General features: G+C 38.2%; 1 protein-coding gene across 1 annotated transcript; it reads left to right on the top strand.

Moving 5' to 3' along the window:
- The first annotated feature begins 2,058 nt into the window (after positions 1-2,058).
- On the top strand, positions 2,059-22,235 carry LOC107573244 (double-stranded RNA-specific adenosine deaminase-like). Its single transcript, XM_016259680.1, has 5 exons — positions 2,059-2,111; positions 8,076-8,215; positions 17,094-17,250; positions 19,032-19,067; positions 22,019-22,235. The coding sequence occupies exons 1-5, from the start codon at positions 2,091-2,093 to the stop codon at positions 22,046-22,048; spliced, it is 384 nt and encodes a 127-aa protein (XP_016115166.1). The 5' UTR covers positions 2,059-2,090; the 3' UTR covers positions 22,049-22,235.
- Positions 22,236-23,025: the final 790 nt, after the last annotated feature.

Below are 23,025 nucleotides of genomic sequence, written 5' to 3'. Positions count from 1 at the left end.
TTGTTCTACAGAATTGGATATTGCCACGTTATCAGGAACTTGCCATGCTGAGGGAGAATTGGAAAGCTGCCACACTTGTTCATTTGTTGTGTGTGTTTGTGGGCTTTTCTTTTCTGCATGTTCATAAGTGTCACATCGGTCTAGATTTGTTCATGTTTTCAGTTCAGTTGTCTTTATTTTGTTATTGCTGATGATCATGGTCTTGTTCTCTGTTCTCCTGCTGGTGTCTCTTGTCTTTGGTTCATTGCTCTCTATCTGCTTTTTATTCCAGTTCTGTGTTTGTTCCTTTTTTTTTTTTTTTTTTTTAAGCTACAGACGGCCAATACACCCCTTATTTAATCCTCATCTGCAGAGAAACTGCTGCTCGATCACCAGAATGATGGACTGAATGCTTCAGAGGATTGTGAAGAGATTCCACTGGAACTTGCTCTTCATCACATCTGTGTTTTATTTCATGCATTTATTCATCTTCAGTCTCAACTGTTATTAATATATTCAGGTGATAACTTGTTAAAAGCACTTATTTGTGCTACAATTTCACATGCCAATAAAAAGCACATATATGGACCCTTCATGTGTAATGGAATTAAATGATTAGTTAATTGGATTTAGTAGATTACACTCCCAATAACACATTTGGATTTGTTTGTAAAAGCTGCTTTTCTACAGCGTGTGGTGTTTCCAGTGCTTCATGGACTCGTTTTGTGAAGCAATTGCTTCAGAGTTTGTAACTGATTAATTTCTCCATCACTAGCAAAGCTGGGCTTCTGATATGTTTGAGTATTATCATTGCCGCAAGCACGTTTAATTTCCACTGGTTTTAGTATTGTTTTTGGCGTCTACAAAGATAAAATGCTGTTTTAAACTGATTCTGTGTGTATGCCTATCTTTTATTCAAACAGTTTTTGCTCTCTGTAATCGGCCTACTATAAAAATCTGTGACCCTGATCCACTGCTCAGTACTGTGATTGTATTAATAGAGTAATAATCAGGTCACTTCCTATAAAAGAAAGATTGAGTGTTTAAAAATGGGACATGGTGTAAATGAATGCACTTTGATTTCTGGAGTGATTTTGACTGACTTTATGTCGATATGTATAGATAAAGCTGTTTGTAAAACATTTAAACTTGTGTGCTGATCGTAAAGGAATTGCAGAGTAAAGTATAATGTAGACGAGCAGCACAGTTGTGTTAATGATTTGGAAGTCACATTAACTGCAGTGTTTCAGTCTAAAGTGAACTTTTCATACAAGGAATGGAGCTCATACTGCTTTACATTAAAAAAGCATTACAAAAACCATCAGGTAAAATATCATAGTTAATATAACAGATTAAAGCTGAGACCCACTTTATAATGATGTTAAACTTTAAATGCATAAAAACAAAACCAATAAATAATTCTAAACAAGTCTCTCAGTTGTGTATTGTTTGTTTGTTTTTTGCATAAGGACAGTAAAAATGCACTGCAATAATCAAGTCGACTCAAAATAGGCATAAATCAGTTTTTTCTATTGATGAGTGATTTCATTTTTTAAATTTTAATGTAGCGCCATATTAAATCTTAAAATCTGTGTTTTTTTTTCCATTTTAATCTTTTTTTAATTGTAAGTGTCAAATTTTTTTAAATAAGCTACAAATTAATTTCTTCATATTTGATAAAACAGCAGCTTGGAAAACAAAACATATGTCTATAATAGAAGCTGTCCATAAAACACAAACAACAAAACCCTGCAAATTAATATAAACTATTTTGAAAACCACATATATACAGACACTTCATATTTAATAGTATTTTAGTATTGGTATTGCATTTAATGTATTCTACTTTCAATAAAACATGTGCAATGTGTTTGTAAAAGCAGTTTGTATGCTTGTTTTAGCTGAGTTTGTGTTGCGTTGACACGCTTCTGACCAGCAGGCGGCACTAGTGCTGTTTCCAGCGCTTCGAATCACTGAATCGTTTTGTGAAGCAACTGGTTCAATTGATTCGAAGCTTCGAAAAGGTTCGTTGCTCCCATCATTAGGTGACGTAACTTCCGGTTCTTCTGAAATTGGCTTTAAATAGTTGACAGAGACACGTGTTGACCATCATGGCGTCTGAACACAGAGAGGTAAGCTTACAGTGGCTCCAAATATCCCCGGAGAAGCTTTCTACCCGGATGCTGTACCACAGTGTGTCATCTCATTTAAACTAACTTGACAAGAAAGTTGTGTTCTTCTCTAAATGTTGAAAAATCCTCGATTGTAAATCCCACACACGAGAACTTATGAAACGCATTATTAGACAATTTTCTGAGACTGCACGATAAATTAATCCCATTTAGAAGTTATAAAGCATAACGCTGTTGTTAATTCACAAAGGCTACGATTCAATGAAACATGCATTGTAATTATTTACATGCATGTGTGTTGTGTTCGTGTCGCTCGGCACAAACTGTTAGCGACTCGAGCTATATCGCCGCAGATGCTGTGAGTTTGGTTTGAGTATATAATGTTCATCTGGGAACCTGTGAGGCCTTGCATCAGATTTGTGATGTAAATCATTCACGAGCCTTTGCCAACTCATGAGAATGCATCAATATCTTTAAATATGCTAACTGCTCATCACGATTTCAAAATAAACGTTCAAGCCCTCGCTCTGAGTTTGCATGTTTAATGTCCACATATTCAAGAAATGACAGTGACCGTAGCTTTTCTGTCGTAAAGAAATGTCCAGATATTAGCTGTGATTGTCGTGCGTATCTTTCAGTGAAGCACGGTTCTGTGATCAGCAGTAAATCTCCATCCGAAGGCCAGAGAAACTCCAAATACGCCTCGCAGAAGAAACCCAGAAAATGGCTATCGCTGCGGCTGAATAAACCAGATTCAACTGCTTTCATTGATTCAGCGTGACTAATAAACACACGACTACGGCAATATACGGTTTATCTGAGTGCTTATTATTATAATTTTCATTAAAATAAAGTATATTTATAATGCAATGCCTTTATCGCTGCTTAAATACTATGAAATATGTCGCGTGTCTTATTCTGTGTAAGAAGCCACATCCTCTCACAGAAGGATTTACTTCAAACACTCGACTGACGTTATGAAGTGAGTTTGGAGTAAAAACATGTTATTAAATGTGGTATTTTCACATGCTTTCAGATAGAGCAGCATTTACTACACAGAGCCGTAGTTCACTGAGAAGCTACGCAAACAGCTGTCATTATCGCCAACGATTTCTTCAATTTCAGAATCGTGCAATAAAATCGTCTGAATTTTTGTTTGCGTAGCTTGTCCGTGAGCTACGGCTCTGTGTAGTAAATGCTGCTCCGTCTGAAAGCAGGTGATGATGATCTCCTGCCGATTACAGAACCAGCTTTACTGACTAAATGTGCATGATGATCACATTCGATTAATCGTGCAGCCCTATAATATACATTAGTTATATTCAGAGGCGATTGTATCTACTCTGCTTTTAAAAATACTTTTCAAGTGTGTGCTTTATCAGAGTGCTTTTCTTTAGAAAACTTTACTTCACAACACTCCAAAGCATTGCACTTTTTACTGCACTGCACTGCATTTCATATTGAATTGAATTTAATACTTAATTACATTAGAAATGTAGTACTTTCTTTTACTCAAGTAAAAGTAATTGAAAGATTTACTGGAGTACAAGAAAGTACTACATTTCTAATGTTTTTAAGAATTAAAGGTAAAAAAAAAAAAAAAACAACTTATTTATGAAATGCAGTGCAGTAAAAAGTATGACATTGCTTTGGTCCAGTTTTCCAAAGAAAAGCATCAGAACTTAAAAGCTAAACTTAGGCTATAAACGGACGCCTTCAGCATCGCCACAACACGCTCCCGACAACTTTTCAAACTTAGTTTTAACACGTTCAGTGAAAAGGATTTGCTCTGTGTATGAGCTTTAATCCACGCTACATTAACCTTTTCATATAAACTGAAATAAATACAAAACTAGAGCCAAACTGAAATGAGACATTAGTAATAAATAGAATAGAGAATAAATGAAATAATCATAACTAAAGGACATATGAAAGCACATATTTCTGTACATTTCGAAATAAGGTGCACTAAAAGTCCAATCCTTGATTAATGTGAATATTTTAATTAAAAACGTGTCTCCACCTACTATTTAATACAACTCCAGTGCATTTAATCTATTAAATAACAGCAGAGTGAGCGAGTGTTTGGATATGGTAAGATTAAACTTATTTTAGTGTGCTTTGTTACACGTTGTTTTATCCTTGCTTCTAGGAAATCCTCATATGCTTTCTAACAGCTTCATGTGGCCGTAAACATTTCATTTGAACGTGGTTAAGCACTATGCATCGTTAAAGTTTCACTCACCGTGACTGAGCCGGTAAATGTGGTGTTTCGGTAAAACGAGCGTCTTCCATCTGAAGACTTGTTGCATTTCGGGGCAAAGCAAAAAATCATTGTCGAACAACAATATAAAATTGGTTATTCTACAATTAATTGCACTATAAATTATACTACAATTGGAAAATACTGTGATGACGTTGAATGTCTCCGACAGCGCCTGTAACCATTTAGCAACTTGTTAGCAACCATCTTTAAGAAACGTAACCGTTTTAAATAATCACGAGTGGGGTGTAACTGGTATGTTGCAGAATAAACTGTGAAAGTGTCTTGAGCTTGTGTGAACCACGGACCTTATTTTAGGGGATTTAACCGAAGTCCCATTGAGTCTGGGACGATGGAAGCGGAAGTGCTGAAATACTAACTCGCTTCCGGGTTTTGCCTACAAAGTGACCTCATAGTTCCACCACTCTGTTGTTCACTTGGGTCTGTTATTACCACTAATTAATTAATTACTAATTTGTAATTTGTTTAAAATGGGTAAGGCAAGGGTGCATAATTAAATTCAGGAAGTCATTTCCACAGGAAAAAATTTTTAAATTTAATTTTAATGATCAAAGATGAGCTTTAAGGGTATTAAAATTAAAGTTGTTTGATTCAGAGTGCAAGCACCAATGGACCAAGTAAACGCTTTAATAAACCAATTGTGATCTTTTGTAGAAATGTAGTTTGCTATAATACTGGAATGCAGAAATTAAATGCAAACGGTCATATTTAAGCCAGCATGTTGGAAAAAGTCAATAAATAGAATAATTCTTGGGGTAAGCATTTCACTGATTTCTGTTTACACTAATTACAGTTGCGGTCAAAAGTTTCAGAATCTGCAGAATGTTAATTTTACTAAAATAAGACTAGCTAGATTCACTTTTGCCTGAAAGTCGTGTATGCCTAAGGGTAAAAATAAATGATGTTTATAGTGAATGCCCCTATTGTGGAAGTCGTGGCCTAATGGTTAGAGAGTCGGACTCGTAACCCAAAGGTTGTGGGTTCGGGTCTCGTACCGGCAGGGATTGTAGGTGGGGGGAGTGAATGTACAGCGCTCTCTTCCACCTTCGATACTTCAATACCACGACTGAGGTGCCCTTGAGCAAGGCACCGAACCCCCAACTGCTCCCCGGGCCCCGCAGCATAAATGGCTGCCCACTGCTCCGGGTGTGTGTTCACTGCTGTGTGTGTGCACTTAGGATGGGATAAATGCAGAGCACTAATTCCGAGTATGGGTCACCATACTTGGCCACATGTCACGTCACTTATTAAATGGTCTTATTTCTACAATTTAGTTTTAATCCAAATGATGCGTGTGCTAAGTGAGTGAACATCAAAGATCACACAACAGAAGTGTGCGCTCTCGCTCTCTCTCCCTACCTAAGTAACTTGTGCATTTTTACTTGTTTTTGACGTGTCCGACCCAGCTACAAACTTTCCAGTGATGTCTGTGAGAAAGGTATATTCACTGGACAAGCTTGCGCATCTGCGCGGCCGTGCGCTCAATCCACTCAGCGTGCTCTGCTTATCAGCTCGCGCACACCAGCTATACAGACGTTAATACTGAGTGTTTAACGTTATATTCATTGCATACATATACTTCGTAGACATCCTTAATCTCTTATAACTCCTTTCTGCTGTCTGTTGTTCTGTTGTCAGTGTTTCTTTGTCTGAATATTGTCTGTGTGGTATCGGCGTTTGGTATCGGGGCATTTGAATGAGTACAGAAGCTCAGTATCGGGCCCGATACCAGTATCCGTATCAGTGCATCCCTAGATTAAACGGTGCAAATTTAGTTCATATTTAATTATTGACAATTATCCACAAATAATGCCTTTTTTCACTCAAAAACGGATGTACGTAAACTCAGATTAATGAGGCCTACAATAAATCTGTTCCAAAAATAAACACACAACCAGTCCTAATGGAAAGAAAACAAGCTGACAAAAAGATTGATATCAATATTAGATGATATTGCAAGAGATTAAGCTGTTTTTGAACGGACGTAATAATAAATATAACACAACCTGAGGGTTAACATCTATAAATGAGGAAATTAAAACCTAAATATTAGTAGTGAAATTTTACAGTTGTACTATAAAATGGTCATTTTTCTTAAATCCTTAATTTCTGCCATATTAAACTTTTAATTAAGATTAAGCTTCCAGTAATGTCAATAGATTTTTGATCTCAAATAATTTGGTGGGTCTTGAAGTAGATTATACTGGTCTAGGTGGGTCGTGGATTGGAAGATTTTGGGAACTGCTGGTGTAATGCACAGATCTAATATAATGTTACACATCCAGTGTTTTTCCCCAACAGTTCCCCAAACGTTCACTTAAGATATAACAGATTATGTTTGTGTGAATACTTACACAGATTTACAGTAGGCTAAATATATTTATTATGTGTGTATCGGGATAGAGCGCCGTCTTTATGCGTATGCTTCGGATGAGAGGCAGCGAGTGAAGAAAAGGTACTCCTCTCAGAAAACATACAAATAAAGAGACTTTTAGATGTTTAATTACTCTTTGGAGCATTGGGATCACTAGACGAGGACTTAATTAACTCCTTTATGTGAAAGCCTCAAATTCAGCCAAATTTTTATTTTATTTTTTATTTTTTGCCTGTAGCTCAAAATTAGACCGTGCGCAATCACTTACATAATGCTAGCACGGGTCACAAATAGATATTTTAAAATGCAGGCTAAGTGTCACTAATTAAACAAGTATATGTTCAGCTAACTATCAGCCTCGTACATGTGTGCTTCTTTTAAACGATTAGTTGATATGCATATAAACAGCCTTTTAATTAACAGTAGAATAATCATGGCTGGTAGTGAGACGTGCAAACGTAAAAGAAAACCAAGCTAGACGCATGAACCGCTGTTATTTCTTGCCCAGCTGCTTAATGAGAACAAGCATATAATCAAAGGAAAATCTGGAGTTGGGATAACCTTCAAAACCAAAAAACATGTGTGGGAAAATGTGTGCAAATAAATGCAGCATGTTTCTAAAATGTTTGTTTTAGGATCATTTGTGGCTTGGTCTTAGTGACTCAGGAGTCCTCTTAACGTTTCACAGATTTAGGAGCTAGTTTTAGTGCTAAAATGCTTTGTGAAATACTCCTAGAGCAAATATGTAGGAGTCCTAAATTAAGGACTGACACACCCATTATTTGTAAGTTTTTCTCCTTAAGATGTTTTGTGAATACGGGCCCAGATGTTTTTCCCCAAACGTTCACTTAAAGGGATAGTTCACCCCAAAATGAAAATTCTGTCATTAATTACTCGCCCTCGTGTCGTTCCAAACCCGCGAGACCTCCGTTCATCTTCAGAACACAAATTAAGATATTTCTGATGAAATCCGAGAGCTCTCTGACCCTCCTATAGACAGCAACACAACTGAAATGTTTCCAGACCCAGAAATGTAGTAAGGACATCGGTGGCTCAACTTCAATTTTGCAAAGCTACGAGAATACTTTGAGTGCAAAGAAAACAAAAATAATGACTTTATTCAATTCGTCGTCTTCCATTTTATGATAGAATGTTTATTTTGGAGTGAACGAACACTTTAAGTGGGATGTTGTCTGAAAATGAGTGTGCATTCTTGTCTGTAACCGCCCCCCCATTCGAACCCTTCCGTCCGCTTCATTCTCTGTGTCTCATGACTGATCTGATCTAGAGTTTCTCTCTGTCCTAGAGGCCCATCGGAGAGCAGCCGTCGCTGCTTGAAAGTGTGCTGAGAAACTGCTTCCCTGCCCTCCAGTCTCTCGCTAGCTCTCGTGGGGAGGTGGCACGTCTAAAGAAGACCGTGCAAATAGTGCCCCCCCACACACGGAGGTATGTACGCGCACACACACACACACACGCATCTGGAGCTCGTCTCACTGCACTGTGGGCTCGAAACGAGTGTGTGTTGGGTCCGGTCGCGTTTCCACTGTCACTTCTGGAGTTTGATGGAGTCTCCTCGGGGCCAGCGGGCAGGTATTTTGGCCTGCCTTAAAATTGAACACATTTTAAATTTCAGCTCTAACCTCACTTTCAGACTACAGAGAGTGTCCGAAATAACGTCTTGATTGTGATCTGATGAGGAGTTTGAAATCTAACGATTGCAGACACGGCGTATATGATTATAATAGTGTATTTATTTGCTTTCATCTTGTGTCCGTCTCTTCTCTGTGCCTTTGTTGATCAGATTTCTGCATTCACGTATGTCATAATCACGTATCCTCTGGGTAAGTCTTATAATACCTCATTCACAGCAGCTCCATCTTTGATTTGTAACAAGAATTAAGGTGAGGCTGTGAGGGAAAGATTTACATCTGTTAGCTTATGATTTTGGTTCATTCTGCTGATAAAACACTGCAAAAATATCGTTTCAGTAGACTTAAAAACTCCAGATGAGCTGTGGGGAATTATAGCTGAACTAGGAGCTTCATACAGCTTTTACAGCAGGTGCCATTGAAAACACGGTAGGTTTATTCCTCACAGCTTCGCTTTCAGACTCGTCATGGTGCTGCTGAATAAGCGGGGTTGCCAGGTTGTCACAACAAAACCCATCCAATTGCTACTAAAAAGGTTCCCCAGGTAAAAATCGTATTTTCCGGGGAGTAAAGTCCATGTGTTTGGCTGGGTTCCCTTGGTAAAATTCGTTTTCCAGGGGCTAAATATCACATTATTGGTGTTTTTTTTTTGTCCGTCATTTCAGCCCCCCCTAAAACTATCAACTATCAAACTACCAAAATTTATTGAAGGCAACATTTTTTACTTTATAAATTAAAAACTAGAACTAAGAAATGCAGGACATGTCGATTTAAAAATAAAGTAAATTATCCAAGTTTTTTTTAAATTTAATTTCTTTTTTATTCTCTTTGCTATTCTGTGTATGCATGACAGCCCTTCATCAGAAGTGCAACGGAACGTATTTTATATCACTTTTTTTTTTTTTTTTTCAATTTGTTTAGCCTGCATTAATGCATTCAATGTGTACAGTGTCTATGGAAATTTGCCATCTTAAATGAGCTATCCAGTGTACGGAGCCCAGCACATGACATGCGGACAAAATATAAGATAAACTAGCCGCTAATTTGGAATTCATAATTGTTTTCATTTAGTAAAATCGTGGGCCGTGGCTATGATTTACTAAAACGAGGTAATGAGTTGTGAGAAGAGCGAATTCTCCATTCTGTAGTTAATAATTATCATCGGTTTATAATTCAGCATTGCTTGGTCACGCTTTGCAAATTAAAGCAATCAAGTTTTTGTTGACTTATTAAATTATGCATTTCTTTAATACAAAGTCAATATTTCAGAAGTCATACAGATACTAGTGAAATTTCATGATTCTCAATGCTGAAAAATATTAATATAAATAATTATTCATAAATGAGTTAGGCTAATTAATAAATGATAAAAAAAGAAGGCTATTGGTTTAAAAAAACGACAACAAGTAAATATGAGTGAAAAGAGAAAGAAACCTCAAACACTTTATAAGCAACGAAACAAAGACTGCAAAGTTTTTAGTTTTAGGTTAATTTAAGCTATGGTAATTTAGCTATGAGCATTGATTTTGTCGTTAACTTGTGAATATTGCTTTATTAATGACTGTGTTCATATTGTAACTGCAGCAGCTCAAACCTCCTCAGATTGCGTAATTTCGTAATAGAAATGTGATGTAAACATTTTACCAGTATTTTTTGTAAGCCTTTGGACTTTAAAGCCTTAATGGAGTTGCTTTGACCTTGTAATCACAAATAAACGAAAGCTGGCAGGACTGAACTACGTGTTTTTCTTTTATTGTGAAATGATAAATAAGGTTTGATTCGGGCATGATTGATGTGCATGATTCATGGTAACATGTTTTTATCTTACATCACGGGTTAAATATCGATGCTGGAGTGTTTAAAGTGTCACAAGTGTCTTTCTCATGAATAAATCCAGCCCAGATTCTGTAATGTGGCTTCACCTTTCTTTCAGAAGAATTAAATTGCTTGGAAAAATGCAAAAATAACCAATTTCCACTTGATGTGTAAATGCTTTTAGTGTCCCTGATGTACAGCCTGCACATTACGGCTGGGTAAAAAAAATATTGATTTCTCTATTTTAATCGATTTTTTTTTTAACAAAACCGTATTGATTTTTGAATCCCAAGAATTGATTAGTCTAGCCTTTTTTTAGTTAATAAACTGAACTTTGTTGCTCACCTCCCATCCAATAAATCGCAATAAGCTTTGTGATCAGTGACTTTTAATATGAAACAATCTCCGATTTCGAATTCTTACCATTTTATTACAGTATTCAAACAAACACAGTTTTGGTGCTGTTTAATGTGGAGTGACCGATCACTGTAGTGCCTCGGGTCAAGAGAAGCAAAGCGCACATGAACTGATCGTCTCCTCCGCTTTAATACTAGTTACAGCACAAAATAAACAAGAATGAACATTCGAAGGTATGTTAAAAGAGAGCGTACAACTTAACGAAATCCACATCCTGTCTCATGTGTTTCAACCGCAGAAAGATGTCGGTATAACCGCTTGTAAACAATGTCACATTTACCTCAGAAAAAACATTCGGTGACAAACTCGTTAGTCAGCTAGAGAAATGAACTCTAGAGAGGAGCATTTTGATAAATGTATACAGCATATAATATATTAACTAATTTACTCTGTTTAATTTTGTCTGAATAAATCATTTTTAAAACATTTTTATGACAGCCACCATTTAAATGTTTAAACGAATTGGAGTAGAAATATGATTATTTAATTGTAACTATTATTATAAAAAAACTTGGTTTAGAGTAATTTAAGTGTTAGCTAATTTTCAGTAGTAATGTAGTACCAACTGACTCATATAGGGGTGTGCGATATTGACGACAAATCTCTATTTTCTGGGATTTTATTGATAATGATAATTTAGATTATATTTTGCTGAGTGTGTTAAAGGGGTCATATGATGCGATTTCAGGTGTTCCTTTCTCTTTGGAGTGTTACAAGCTCTTGGTGCATAAAGAAGATCTGTTAGTTATTTTCGTCAGTTACGGTTCGTTAGCTCTAGCATTCTGCCCACTTCAAATCAGACACAGATGAAATAGTGTGGTAAGATCACATTTATTTGAATGAATTATAGCATTTATTTAAATTAATTATAGATCGAGAGTAGGGTTTGGGAATCGAAAGTCGATTCCGATTCCAGAATCGGATACTTAAGATCAGGAATCGGATACTTGTTGTCAAATTAAAATTTCGATTCCGCCTATCGATTCCTATGCACTTTTTTTCTTCATCTGTGAGGACCTTGCTCGCTAATCTAAGCGCTCCAAAGTTTGGCTACATTGACATTTGCAATCAGAGGCCAAAAAAGCTTGGTATAATATATGAGATAGCTAAACATGTTGCAAGAGGTGTCACCACCAACATGACAAATCATTAAATTTAATAGATCGTTAAAGATCGTGAACACGATTCAAACACCAACGTGATTCTATTCCTAAATTGCTATGATTCGTCTGATTCATTCCTCAACCTTTGACGTGTGCGATCAATGTTGTGATCAATCGGTTTATCTGTGCAGCGTACGATCACACCAGTGTGATTTGAGCATTTAAATGTGCGTTCGCACTGCGCTGACCTGAAGAGAGCAGCTGTCATCGGTCATGAATGAAACAACCTCACAGTCTTTTCAACCACATAGTATCATTATTTCTGTTACAAACATTCAAATCACAGAAGTACTGGGATAAGTTTATAGTTCAGATATAAACAGTGTGTATGGTAGCGATTAAAATAGAGTAAATCACCTTTTGAAAGTAATTTGACACGTCAAATGAAGGTTTATCGATTACATTGTTACGCCGGTAGGTGGCGAAAAGGGGCTGCTAAAATGTATTTGTCTTTGAATCATACAAGAGATTCGTTCAAGAACGCTGATTCATCCAGTAATGAAACAAGTACATCTTGAGTGAGTCATTTAATCATTCATTCATAAATTACGCGTGATTTTGTTTAGTCGTCTAATGTTTTTTCTTCAGAATCATGAGAGAGAAAAAAAGAAGGGAAAAAGAAAAAACTCAATTTATCCAGAATCATGCAGTTCTATTTTGCACACAAACAGCTCTTAAAGAGTCCAGTTTTTATGTAGCCTGTTGAGTTTTGTTCATGGTATTCAGCTCCAAGAAATGGTTTGCAAAAGAGAGATGGGATAAATGTTTGATATCATTATTTAATCACATTGGAATCAAAACTGTGAATCGAAGAATCTGAATTGGGATTGATCAAATTCAAACGATACCCAACCCTACTCGAGAGAGAGAGAGAGATGACGGTTGTGTGTGTTACCTGCACGTCTCTCTACAAACAATTAATTTCTTCAAAAGCAGTGATTTTACCACCTCGATGTTGAGGAATATAATGTAGCAATCTAGTATCTAGGCTAAGTTGTGTGTGCGCAGCGCAATCTGTGATCTGACTATATCTCTGTGTGTGTGTGTGTGTGTGTGTGTTGGTTAGTGTGCATCAATTAAAGCAGCGCATTAATTCATTTAACCTGCGGTTACAAATGCATAAATAATATTTTGATCTATTAATCATAAAACGTTGAATACTGATATTTGAAATAAATTAAATAATAAAAATATACCATTATCACAGACAATATATTGCATACCCCTACTCATGTATATTTTACAGTATTAGTTGAGGTCTTTTTTTTCCCCTTGAGAAAATTTGGCATGTTCTATACCGTGCGTGTGTGTGCGTGTGTGTGTGTGCGTGTGTATACTGTATATGTGAACATGATAAAAGTGGCAGTTTGTTTGCATTTTTCGTTGTTTACTTAAATATTTAAATCCAAAAGCATAAATGTTTTACAATAAGTGATACATTGATCATAATTACTTTTGTCAGGATTGGAAAAAGTCACACAGAAATAGTGGTATTTACTGTTATTTCTCAAAAGAAAGAGGATACAAATCAATTGCATCCGTTTCTGTTTGCAGTCACCGTATACATCACATTTAGAAAGAATGATAATTTCTATAATTTTTCCATCAAAAATACAACCTGATTAGCAAAGGGAGTTCCCGAACAAAAACTATGATTATGATATTTTATGACATGCGTGAAGCTAAATATGAACATCAGACAGTCGGGTATATAGAGACGAGACTTACTGACAGGTAAAATGTTACTAAATAAATACATAATTGTGATAGGCTATATGATTTCTTCAAGCGGTTGTATTTATCATGTTTACATGGTAATGGTTAGTGTGCATATTGCCTTGGTTATAAATATGCCTGCCTTGTATGTTCCTCGGCTCTCAAACAGAAGTTATTTCAAACACTCGCTGCTGTCGAGTGAGTTTTGAGCTAAAATTATTTTTAACTGTATTCACAAAAAAGCGCTTGCTTTTTGACGCGATCGACCCGAGTTCGAACCCACCTTTTGTTAACTTTTTTTTTTTTTTTTTTTTTTTTTTTTTTCAAATCTCATATCAAATTGGAAAGGCATTTATTTTCAATAAAAATGATGGAAATAAGTTGAAAGGGTCAGGTAGGATTTATTGTCCCAATATAAGGTGGCATCCATTTAATAATTTGAAGTAAAATTATAATTTACATTAAATGTTATTGCATACTGTTTTGTAATGTACTACAATACTGAGGTACAGATAATTGCCACTATATGCAATAAGTAGTGTAAATGGCATCCATCACTATTTACTCTTAGTGCAAATAGCCGCTGTCTGTTTTAAAGTCTTTAATGCTGTAGTAATAGCTGTTAACTATATGAAAAGATTCGCGGTGCTGATGCGCTCCAGGCACAGAGAAACTCCTCAAACCCGAGCTGGCGCGCTTTGGCCTAAGGTAATCGGCGGGCCAGAAAGCCCTGGCCGTTGGCCCCGAGGAAGTCCTGACGAGGCACGATCAAGCCCTGGAAGTGACGGTGGGAACGCGACTGGCCCTAGCACGCCCGCTTTTGGCCCGACAGTGGAAACATGGCTGTTGTTCATCTTAGTTCACACTGGCCTGAAGGTGGAAAATCGCCTATTGTGTTCTCTCTAAAGGGCTTTTCACACTGAACACAAAAAATTGGTGCGAATGTTCGGCGCAATGACACTTTTGAATTAAAACAATAGATCCCTATGAGGCAGCTTAGGGCTGGGGAAATACATCGATGCATCGTGAATCGAGAAATTAATCGGCATCGATTCTGAGATTTTCCAAATGCGTCGCGATTTCTTTATCGAGTCGATTCTGAACTTTGTTTTGAACAGCAGAGGGCGCTGCATGCTTTAGAAACAGCCGTACTCTGCTTGTTTCCAAATCCTTACACACACTTGAACCTAAAATAGCATTCATAAAATTGGAAAAGGTTGAAGCGAATTACAAGGGTGTTCGCAGTGGGCTGTTTACATTAATATGGCGTCATAAAAGTATTCTGAGCTGAGGTGACAGATTCAGCCGAACGCACGAGCTCTTCAGCGCTCTTCTTCATGAGCATTTGAGTGTGCGGATAAAAGCTACAGTAGAGCGCCATTTGCTGTTAAAATCTACACTCCGATTCCATTCCAGAGAGAATCACCATGCATTCTGAAGATCTGTGAATCGATCCACGAATAGATTCTGCATCGGTTTATCATCGCAGCCCTCGTCCTGTGTGTCGAACTGTGTTTTTATTTTATTTTCCCCGTCGCTCCGTGATGAAATGGGCCGTCCAATGAGATTTAAGCTTGGATCACGTGCCCAGAGCATCTGCTGTTGCACATAAAGGCAAGAGTGGTGGCGCTGTTTCCCAAACCAGTGTAAACGAACACAGAAGAAGAGTATGGGCTAGTTGCATATATCCACTATCTTGGATTTCCGGTCTAGCGAGTGTGTGCATAGATGCTTCCGGTTTTGCTAAACGCCAGTGCAGAAAGCCGGAGAAATCCAAATATTACCTTATGTGTACAGGATTTATAATATCACTTCTAATACAAATAAGATCTACGCTGCTATTATTACTACTATAATAACTTGCATATGTTTGGGTCCGGTGAATGAATGAAATAAACCGTACTGTTCATGAAATGAAAGTTGAACTCCTGGTGTGTACACACAGCTACACAATGTCTTTTCCCTTACCAATTATTTAAATGTACAAATTATTTATTTCTCAAATGTTTTTATAACATTGATTTAAAAAAAATGAAATATTTACCTTGTGAGGCATGGGCTGCGATTGATCTTCATATCCATTTCTCAGTTGTGTACACGTCAGTTTTCCATTATCATTTTCACAACGTATTTTAATATTTTACACATGGTTAACTTTGTTTGCATGAAACATGTTTAAAAACCAATCTGGCTGTAAAAGGACTCATTTAAAGATTTGTTTTATCTGATTAATGCAAAAGAAAATATAAAAATATACATGCGCTGCTTATAGACAGATATTGAAGTAAGCAACAGATCTTTCACAAAATGCATAAATAAAAATACACGGGGAAATGCAAACACTGATCATTTAATTAATGCAAACCTACAATTACATGATTAAATTGGACGGTTACGGTTATAAATGATCAAATAAAGTTAATAATACATGCAGAAATCTCGTTTGACAGTCGCAAACCTTATGATCTTATAAATAGCAGTCAGAACAAAATCAACTCCCAGAAAGTGTACAGTATTGCAGATTTGAGTGATTTGTTTGAATGAAGAGATCCCTGTGGACTGACTAACCACTAAAACCACATAATCAACAGAAGAAAGAATGAAGCAATCTCCACATTTAATCTGGATGAATTTACACGCAGATGTATGCAATGTAAAGAGGCTTTCTCTTGTCTTTGATATATCACTATTCGCTGTTTAATTTGAAAACATTTATTTCTATCTAGCCAAGTGTCGGATGCAAGTTTGTGTGAACGTCGCGAGACCTGAAGTATGCACACACCGAGCCAATTCTGAGAGAACAGAGTGTGGCTGCAGAGTTCTTGTTATCTTTGGTATCTGAGAACAGATTTATTCTCGCATGTTCTTAATATAAATTCTCCACTGAATTATGATCTGGAGAGCACTGTCCATGTCCAGTCAGAGCGCTTCACTCTCTAGATCTTCCGTATTAAAACAATCGAGTGCAACTTTTTTCTACACATGAAATATCGAAGCAAATAGACATAATTATGACGATATTTTCTGTATGTGTTTTGCAGCTCATGGTATTTTTATAACAATAAAGAATGTTTATGATAATAGGCAGTGTGGCGTTATTAAACGTATACAAAGAGTCCATGTCTGCTTATTACAGAATCAAAATCAACTATAGATCACAATTGGAAGTTATTACAAGCACTCGATGATGGTTTAAAGTGGATTTTAAGCAAATTCACTAATTACATAAATTTTCAAATGTGGCTTGATGCTAATTGTACTACTATTTAAATTGCAAGATGTTTTCTTGTAAGCATTATAGATAATTTGTGTTTCTGGCATAGAACCAAACTTTATTTAGCTATATTAATTTAATATTGAGCAGTGGACGGTGTTAAATTCATATACAAGATGCATATCTGAGGAAAAATGCATTGTTGGTCCACGCCACCTAGTAGGCAGGCGTGAATTGGCAGAATACGATCAATCGTTTTGCGTTCAGTGTGAAAGCAATGTTCTTCAGTGATTTGACTCGCTTTTTCACATTTCAGTGTGAAACGGCATTAACATGAACATGTCTCTCAGGTTCACCTGCCAGGTCGTGTTGGGGGAGCGCCATTTCCCCCTCATGAGCGCTGGTTCGAGAACGGAGGCCAGGGAGGAGGCCATTCAAGCAGCCACATCTGTTCTCCTGGGTGAGGAGGAGCTGCAGAGGAGAGAGGAGGAGAGGCTGTCCTCTCAGGTACACAAACACACACTCTCACTCACACACACTCACTCTGTCATTCTTGCTCTCTCACTCACTCACTCACTCTCTCACTCATACTCTCATTCATTCATTCCTTTATAAATAAAAGCACTTTACAACTGCACCTGCAGACCAAAGTGCTCACTCACACACACTCGCTCACACACGCACACGCACTCTCACACACACACACACACACACGCACTCAATTCAAATAGCACATACACTCTCTCACACACTCACAAACATACACAAACACACTCTCACAAACACACTCACTCACTCACACTCACAAACATACACACACTCAATTCAAATAGCACACGCACACTCACTCATACACGCACATACACGCGCGCACATACACGCGCACATGCACACATACACGCGCACACGCGCACACACACAAACACACTCCCACGCACACTCAAAAACACACTCCCGCACACGCACACTCAGACTCCCTCACACTCCCGCTCGCGCACAGGTACACTCCTGCACACTCGCACGCACACGCACGCATGCACACGCACACATATTCGCACTCACACGCACACTCACACATATACGCACACAATCACAAACACACTCCCACACACACGCACACTCACAAACACACTCCCACACACACACACACACACACACACTCCCGCACACTCACACTCCCTCACACGCACCCTCAAAAACTCACTCACACTCCCACACACTCACAAACACACTCCCGCACTCACACTCACAAACACACTCCCGCACTCACACTCACAAACACATTCCCGCACTCACACTCACAAACACACTCCCGCACTCACACTCACAAACACACTCCCGCACTCACACTCACAAACACACTCCCGCACTCACACTCACAAACACACTCCCGCACTCACACTCACAAACACACTCCCGCACTCACACTCACAAACACACTCCCGCACTCACACTCACAAACACACTCCCGCACTCACACTCACAAACACACTCCCGCACTCACACTCACAAACACACTCCCGCACTCACACTCACAAACACACTCCCGCACTCACACTCACAAACACACTCCCGCACTCACACTCACAAACACACTCCCGCACTCACACTCACAAACACACTCCCGCACTCACACTCACAAACACACTCCCGCACTCACACTCACAAACACACTCCCGCACTCACACTCACAAACACACTCCCGCACTCACTCACAAACACACTCCCACACTCACACGCACACTCACACGCACACTCACACTCCCGCACGCACTCACACTCCCGCACGCACGCACACTCCCACACACGCACTCGCACTCCCGCACACGCACTCCCACACGCGCACACACACGCACACAAACACTCTCACGCGCACTCCCACACGCATGCACACTCCCACACGCATGCACACTCACACTCACACTCCCACACTCCCACTCACACTCACAAACACTGACACTCCCACACGCACACTCACAAACACTCACACTCACAAACACTCACACTTACAAACACTGACACTCACAAACACTCACACTTACAAACACTGACACTCCCACACGGACACTCACAAACACTCCCACACTCACAAACACTCACACTCACAAACACTCTCACATTCCCACACGCACACTCAAAAACACTCACACTCACAAACACACACTCCCACTCACAAACACACTCCCACACACTTCTGATCCAGAAGCTCTGAATCTGCTGTCAGAAACATGTTTAAAACTAAAGCTCAATTCCTTTCCACATTAACACGTCATCTCTGATGTTCACAGCCGTCCTGCAGCTCCTCTTCACAGAAGCTCGTTAAGGTAAGAGTACAATCATCTTGAATATCAGTATCAAGCTTTTGAGCTCTTTCATTCAGCTGCTCTTGTTTGCTAAAGTAGAAACAGTGGGCTTCATTTATCAGTCTAACGTAGAAACGAGCACAGATCCGTGCGCACAAATCAACTTACGACAGAGTTCACGTGTGATTCATGAAACATTCGTATGCCGCCAATCTCATCATACGAATGATCGCATGTTGATAAATGTGGCGGCAGAAAACAATCGTCATTTGAATATCACGCCCCTAAAAACACACGGTTTAGAAGCCTCACCCTAGAGTTTACAACACGGAGAAACAAAACCCGGCCAAAAAGAGGAAGTAATCTCGCTAAAGAGAAATTGATCTTACTCCACAAACACCCATTAACCTTGCAACTGCAAAGAATTACATTAATTTATACTTCTAAATATAAAGAAACCTTTACAAACATAAACACTATTTAGCCTATTTAGTTCCTTTCACTCCACAACAAATCCTTTACATTTAACGGTATTACAGAACATGAATGACCAGATAAGCAGCTATGAAATTATATATTAAACTATAATATGTAACCAGGTGATGGTTAAGGGAGGTTACAATATTTATAATGTTGATAATGCACATAGCTGCAGACAGCGAAATGAGAGGTCCTTCAAGAATAAGCCGGTGACGCATTATTAGACAGTTTTCTGAGACCGCATGATAAATCAATCCTATTTAGAAGTTATAAAGCATAACGCTGTTGTTAATTCACAAAGGCTACGATTCAATGAAACATGCATTGTAATTATTTACATGCATGTGTGTTGTGTTCGTAGCGCTCGGCACAAACTGTTAGCGACTCGAGCTATATCTCCGCAGATGCTGTGAGTTTGGTTTGAGTATATAATGTTCATCTGGGAACCTGTGAGGCCTTGCATCAGATTTGTGATGTAAATCATTCACGAGCCTTTGCCAACTCATGAGAATGCATCAATATCTTTAAATATGCTAACTGCTCATCACGATTTCAAAATAAACGTTCAAGCCCTCGCTCTGAGTTTGCATGTTTAATGTCCACATATTCAAGAAATGACAGTGACCGTAGCTTTTCTGTCGTAAAGAAATGTCCAGATATTAAAGATTAAGTGGATATTTGAACTAAATGTTTAGTCAAGGATTGGATCGCACTGTAACGTGTAAAAACAGTCATCAGGCCTCTGCAGGTGTTGGTTAAGCATAGTGAGTGAAGCAGGGTTCTGTGATCAGCAGTAAATCTCCATCCGAAGGCCAGAGAAACTCCAAATACGCCTCGCAGAAGAAACCCAGAAAATGGCTATCGCTGCAGCTGAATAAACAGAAGATTCAACTGCTTTCATTGATTCAGCGTGACTAATAAACACACGACTACGGCAATATACGGTTTATCTGAGTTCTTATTATAATTGTCATTAAAATAAAGTATATTAATAATGCAATGCCTTTATCACTGCTTAAATACTATGAAATGTTGCGTGCCTTATTCTGTGTAAGAAGCCACATCCTCTCACAGAAGGATTTACTTCAAACACTCGACTGACGTTATGAAGTGAGTTTGGAGGAAAAACACTTGGTGTTGTGTGGGAATGTGGCTGAGCTAATGCACTGCGTGTACAGACGAGGCCTGTCTGTGTAGAAGTGATGTATTAGTGTGAACCATAAGACACACAAGGGGGGAAAAGTGCCACTACCGTATTATTATTACTAGTGTCTTATTGCACACAAGAAGAGACAACATATTGTACTTCATATTATCTTTATTTTGATGGTGAACAATTTTTCTGCATAATCCGAAGATATTCCAGCACTGTATGTATTTTGTTTTATTCCGGGGTTTCCGGCCCACATGCCTAAAAGAAAAGAAACAGATTCCTAACAACTTGTAAGGAATAAATAACAAATCCCACCTAAATGTGTTGGTCCTGTGTGTTAATTTCCTGCAGCCACAAATATTTTAAAAAATCACACTATAGGCTAATGTCATTTATTATAAACCGCACACAAACGTCAAGCAAAACTGAAACGGCATTGGGCTCACGAGCCAGTCTCATTCGACAAGAATCCAAATGTTTCCATTTTGTCATATTTGTAACATTTGTTTGCACAACTATTATTCATTATGTAGCCTAAACATGGCTTTATAATTCACTCATGTCCTAATATCCGTGCAAAATCCTTCACATGCGCAAAAATTTGATGATGAATGGCTGAAATGTCAGGCAACGCTAGAACTAATGTTGTGTGTGTGCGCGAGGCGCCGGTGCGATCAGATGGATTTAATCAAAGATATAAAGAAAATAAATAATGCATTAAGTGTCACAGAAATGAGTGTAGCCTGAACTAGTTGCACAGTTTTTTTTCCTTTTGTTAAGAGAAATATATTTTGTGTGATCCTATTTATTTTATTCCTGTTTTATTGACTTAATTTCAGTTTTTCTCCGTTCACAGAAGCGCTGCAGCTGCATGATGCGTCTGTGCATGAATCCTCATGGTCTGTTGTTTATGCTGCTATTCACACATATAAAGCTAAAGCCCTGAAAAACAATTACATTCTAATCTTTCTGGTTAACGATCAATTAATGAGCTTCGGTTGTCGGTCAGGAAAATAATCTAAATGAGCAAAATGCTGTCATTCTACAATTCTCCACCACATTTACAGCTGCGCACAAGTACAGGTAACTCAAACACTTGTGTACACGAGCTGAGACCTGACGTGAGATTTGATCGTAGCCACCGCTCGCGTCCATATTGATCAATTCTAAGTTTTGCATAGAAATGACCGTACGCCCAATTTTCTGTCGTACGTTCGTTATGTAAGTGAGGCCCAGTGAGTCTGTAGTTCAGAGTTTAGCTCGTCCTGTGATACGATCCACTTTCAGATCTGCTGCTGTGCAAATTATTCTCTTGTTTCTGTTTCAATCTAATTTTCAGACGGAGGTGAAAGAGGAGGATAAAAAATAAACCCTACTCACGTTTATATTTAATAAATATATATATATTGCACTTTGTGTTTCTGATCTTTCTTTAAATACTTTGTGCTGAAGGAAACCATTGTACTGTTTCTACTGTTTAGCCCAGAGACATCCAGGTATGTGTCCGAGCAGGGGATACACTTATTAAAGAGAAAAAAAAACAAGTAAAGACCTAATTATACATGCAGGGTTCTATACACTTATTTTATATTTCTAGCACTTGTACATGCATTTACACTGCACTTACAAATTGCATTAATAATGTTATGAGATTAATATTTTAAATGTAAAAACTGGAATATAGAAATATCAAAAGGAGGGGAAAAAAAACTGAATGATGATTTTAAATACGAAACTAAAATTACCAGTAGGTGGCGGCAAACCACTGTCTTAATTAGTGAGTCGCCGAGTCATTTATTCAATTGATTCTCTCAAAACGACTGATTCAGGAATGAAGTAAGAAGCTGTTTTTATGAACAGTGCTGTGTGTTTCTGCAGAGATGATCAACACGGCTTTGTTTGGAACCATTTTTGTTAGCGAAATAGACTACTATTTAAGTCATTTAATATTTATTTCTTGTTTATTGAATTGTTGTCCTGACATGAAGAAATGTCTGCCACAGACCATGCAGTGAGTAGTGAACACACACAGAGCAATGAGTAGTGAACACACACACACACACACACAGCAGTGAGTAGTGAACACACACACATACACACACACAGAGCAGTGAGTAGTGAACACATACACACACAGAGCAGTGAGTAGTGAACACACACACACACACACAACAGTGAGTAGTGGACACACACACACAGCAGTGAGTAGTGGACACACACACACAGAGCAGTGAGTAGTGGACACACACACACACACACAGAGCAGTGAGTAGTGGACACACACACACAGAGCAGTGAGTAGTGGACACACACACACAGAGCAGTGAGTAGTGGACACACACACAC

The sequence above is a fragment of the Sinocyclocheilus grahami genome, unplaced genomic scaffold (genome assembly GCF_001515645.1).
Source record: "Sinocyclocheilus grahami isolate Dianchi unplaced genomic scaffold, SAMN03320097.WGS_v1.1 scaffold1902.1, whole genome shotgun sequence".
Classification (NCBI taxonomy): Eukaryota; Metazoa; Chordata; class Actinopteri; order Cypriniformes; family Cyprinidae; genus Sinocyclocheilus; species Sinocyclocheilus grahami.
Note: the sequence above shows the minus strand (reverse complement) of the source record. Positions and strands in the feature narration are given on the sequence as shown.

What these genes read in the sequence shown, in the direction of transcription:
- LOC107573244 (XM_016259680.1), top strand. Translation starts at nt 2,091, where the DNA reads ATGGCGTCTGAACACAGAGAG. An exon ending in TGGCGTCTGAACACAGAGAG is followed by an intron (nt 2,112 to 8,075) that starts GTAAGCTTACAG and finishes TCTCTGTCCTAG; the next exon opens with AGGCCCATCGGAGAGCAGCC. An exon ending in CTTCACAGAAGCTCGTTAAG is followed by an intron (nt 19,068 to 22,018) that starts GTAAGAGTACAA and finishes TCTAATTTTCAG; the next exon opens with ACGGAGGTGAAAGAGGAGGA.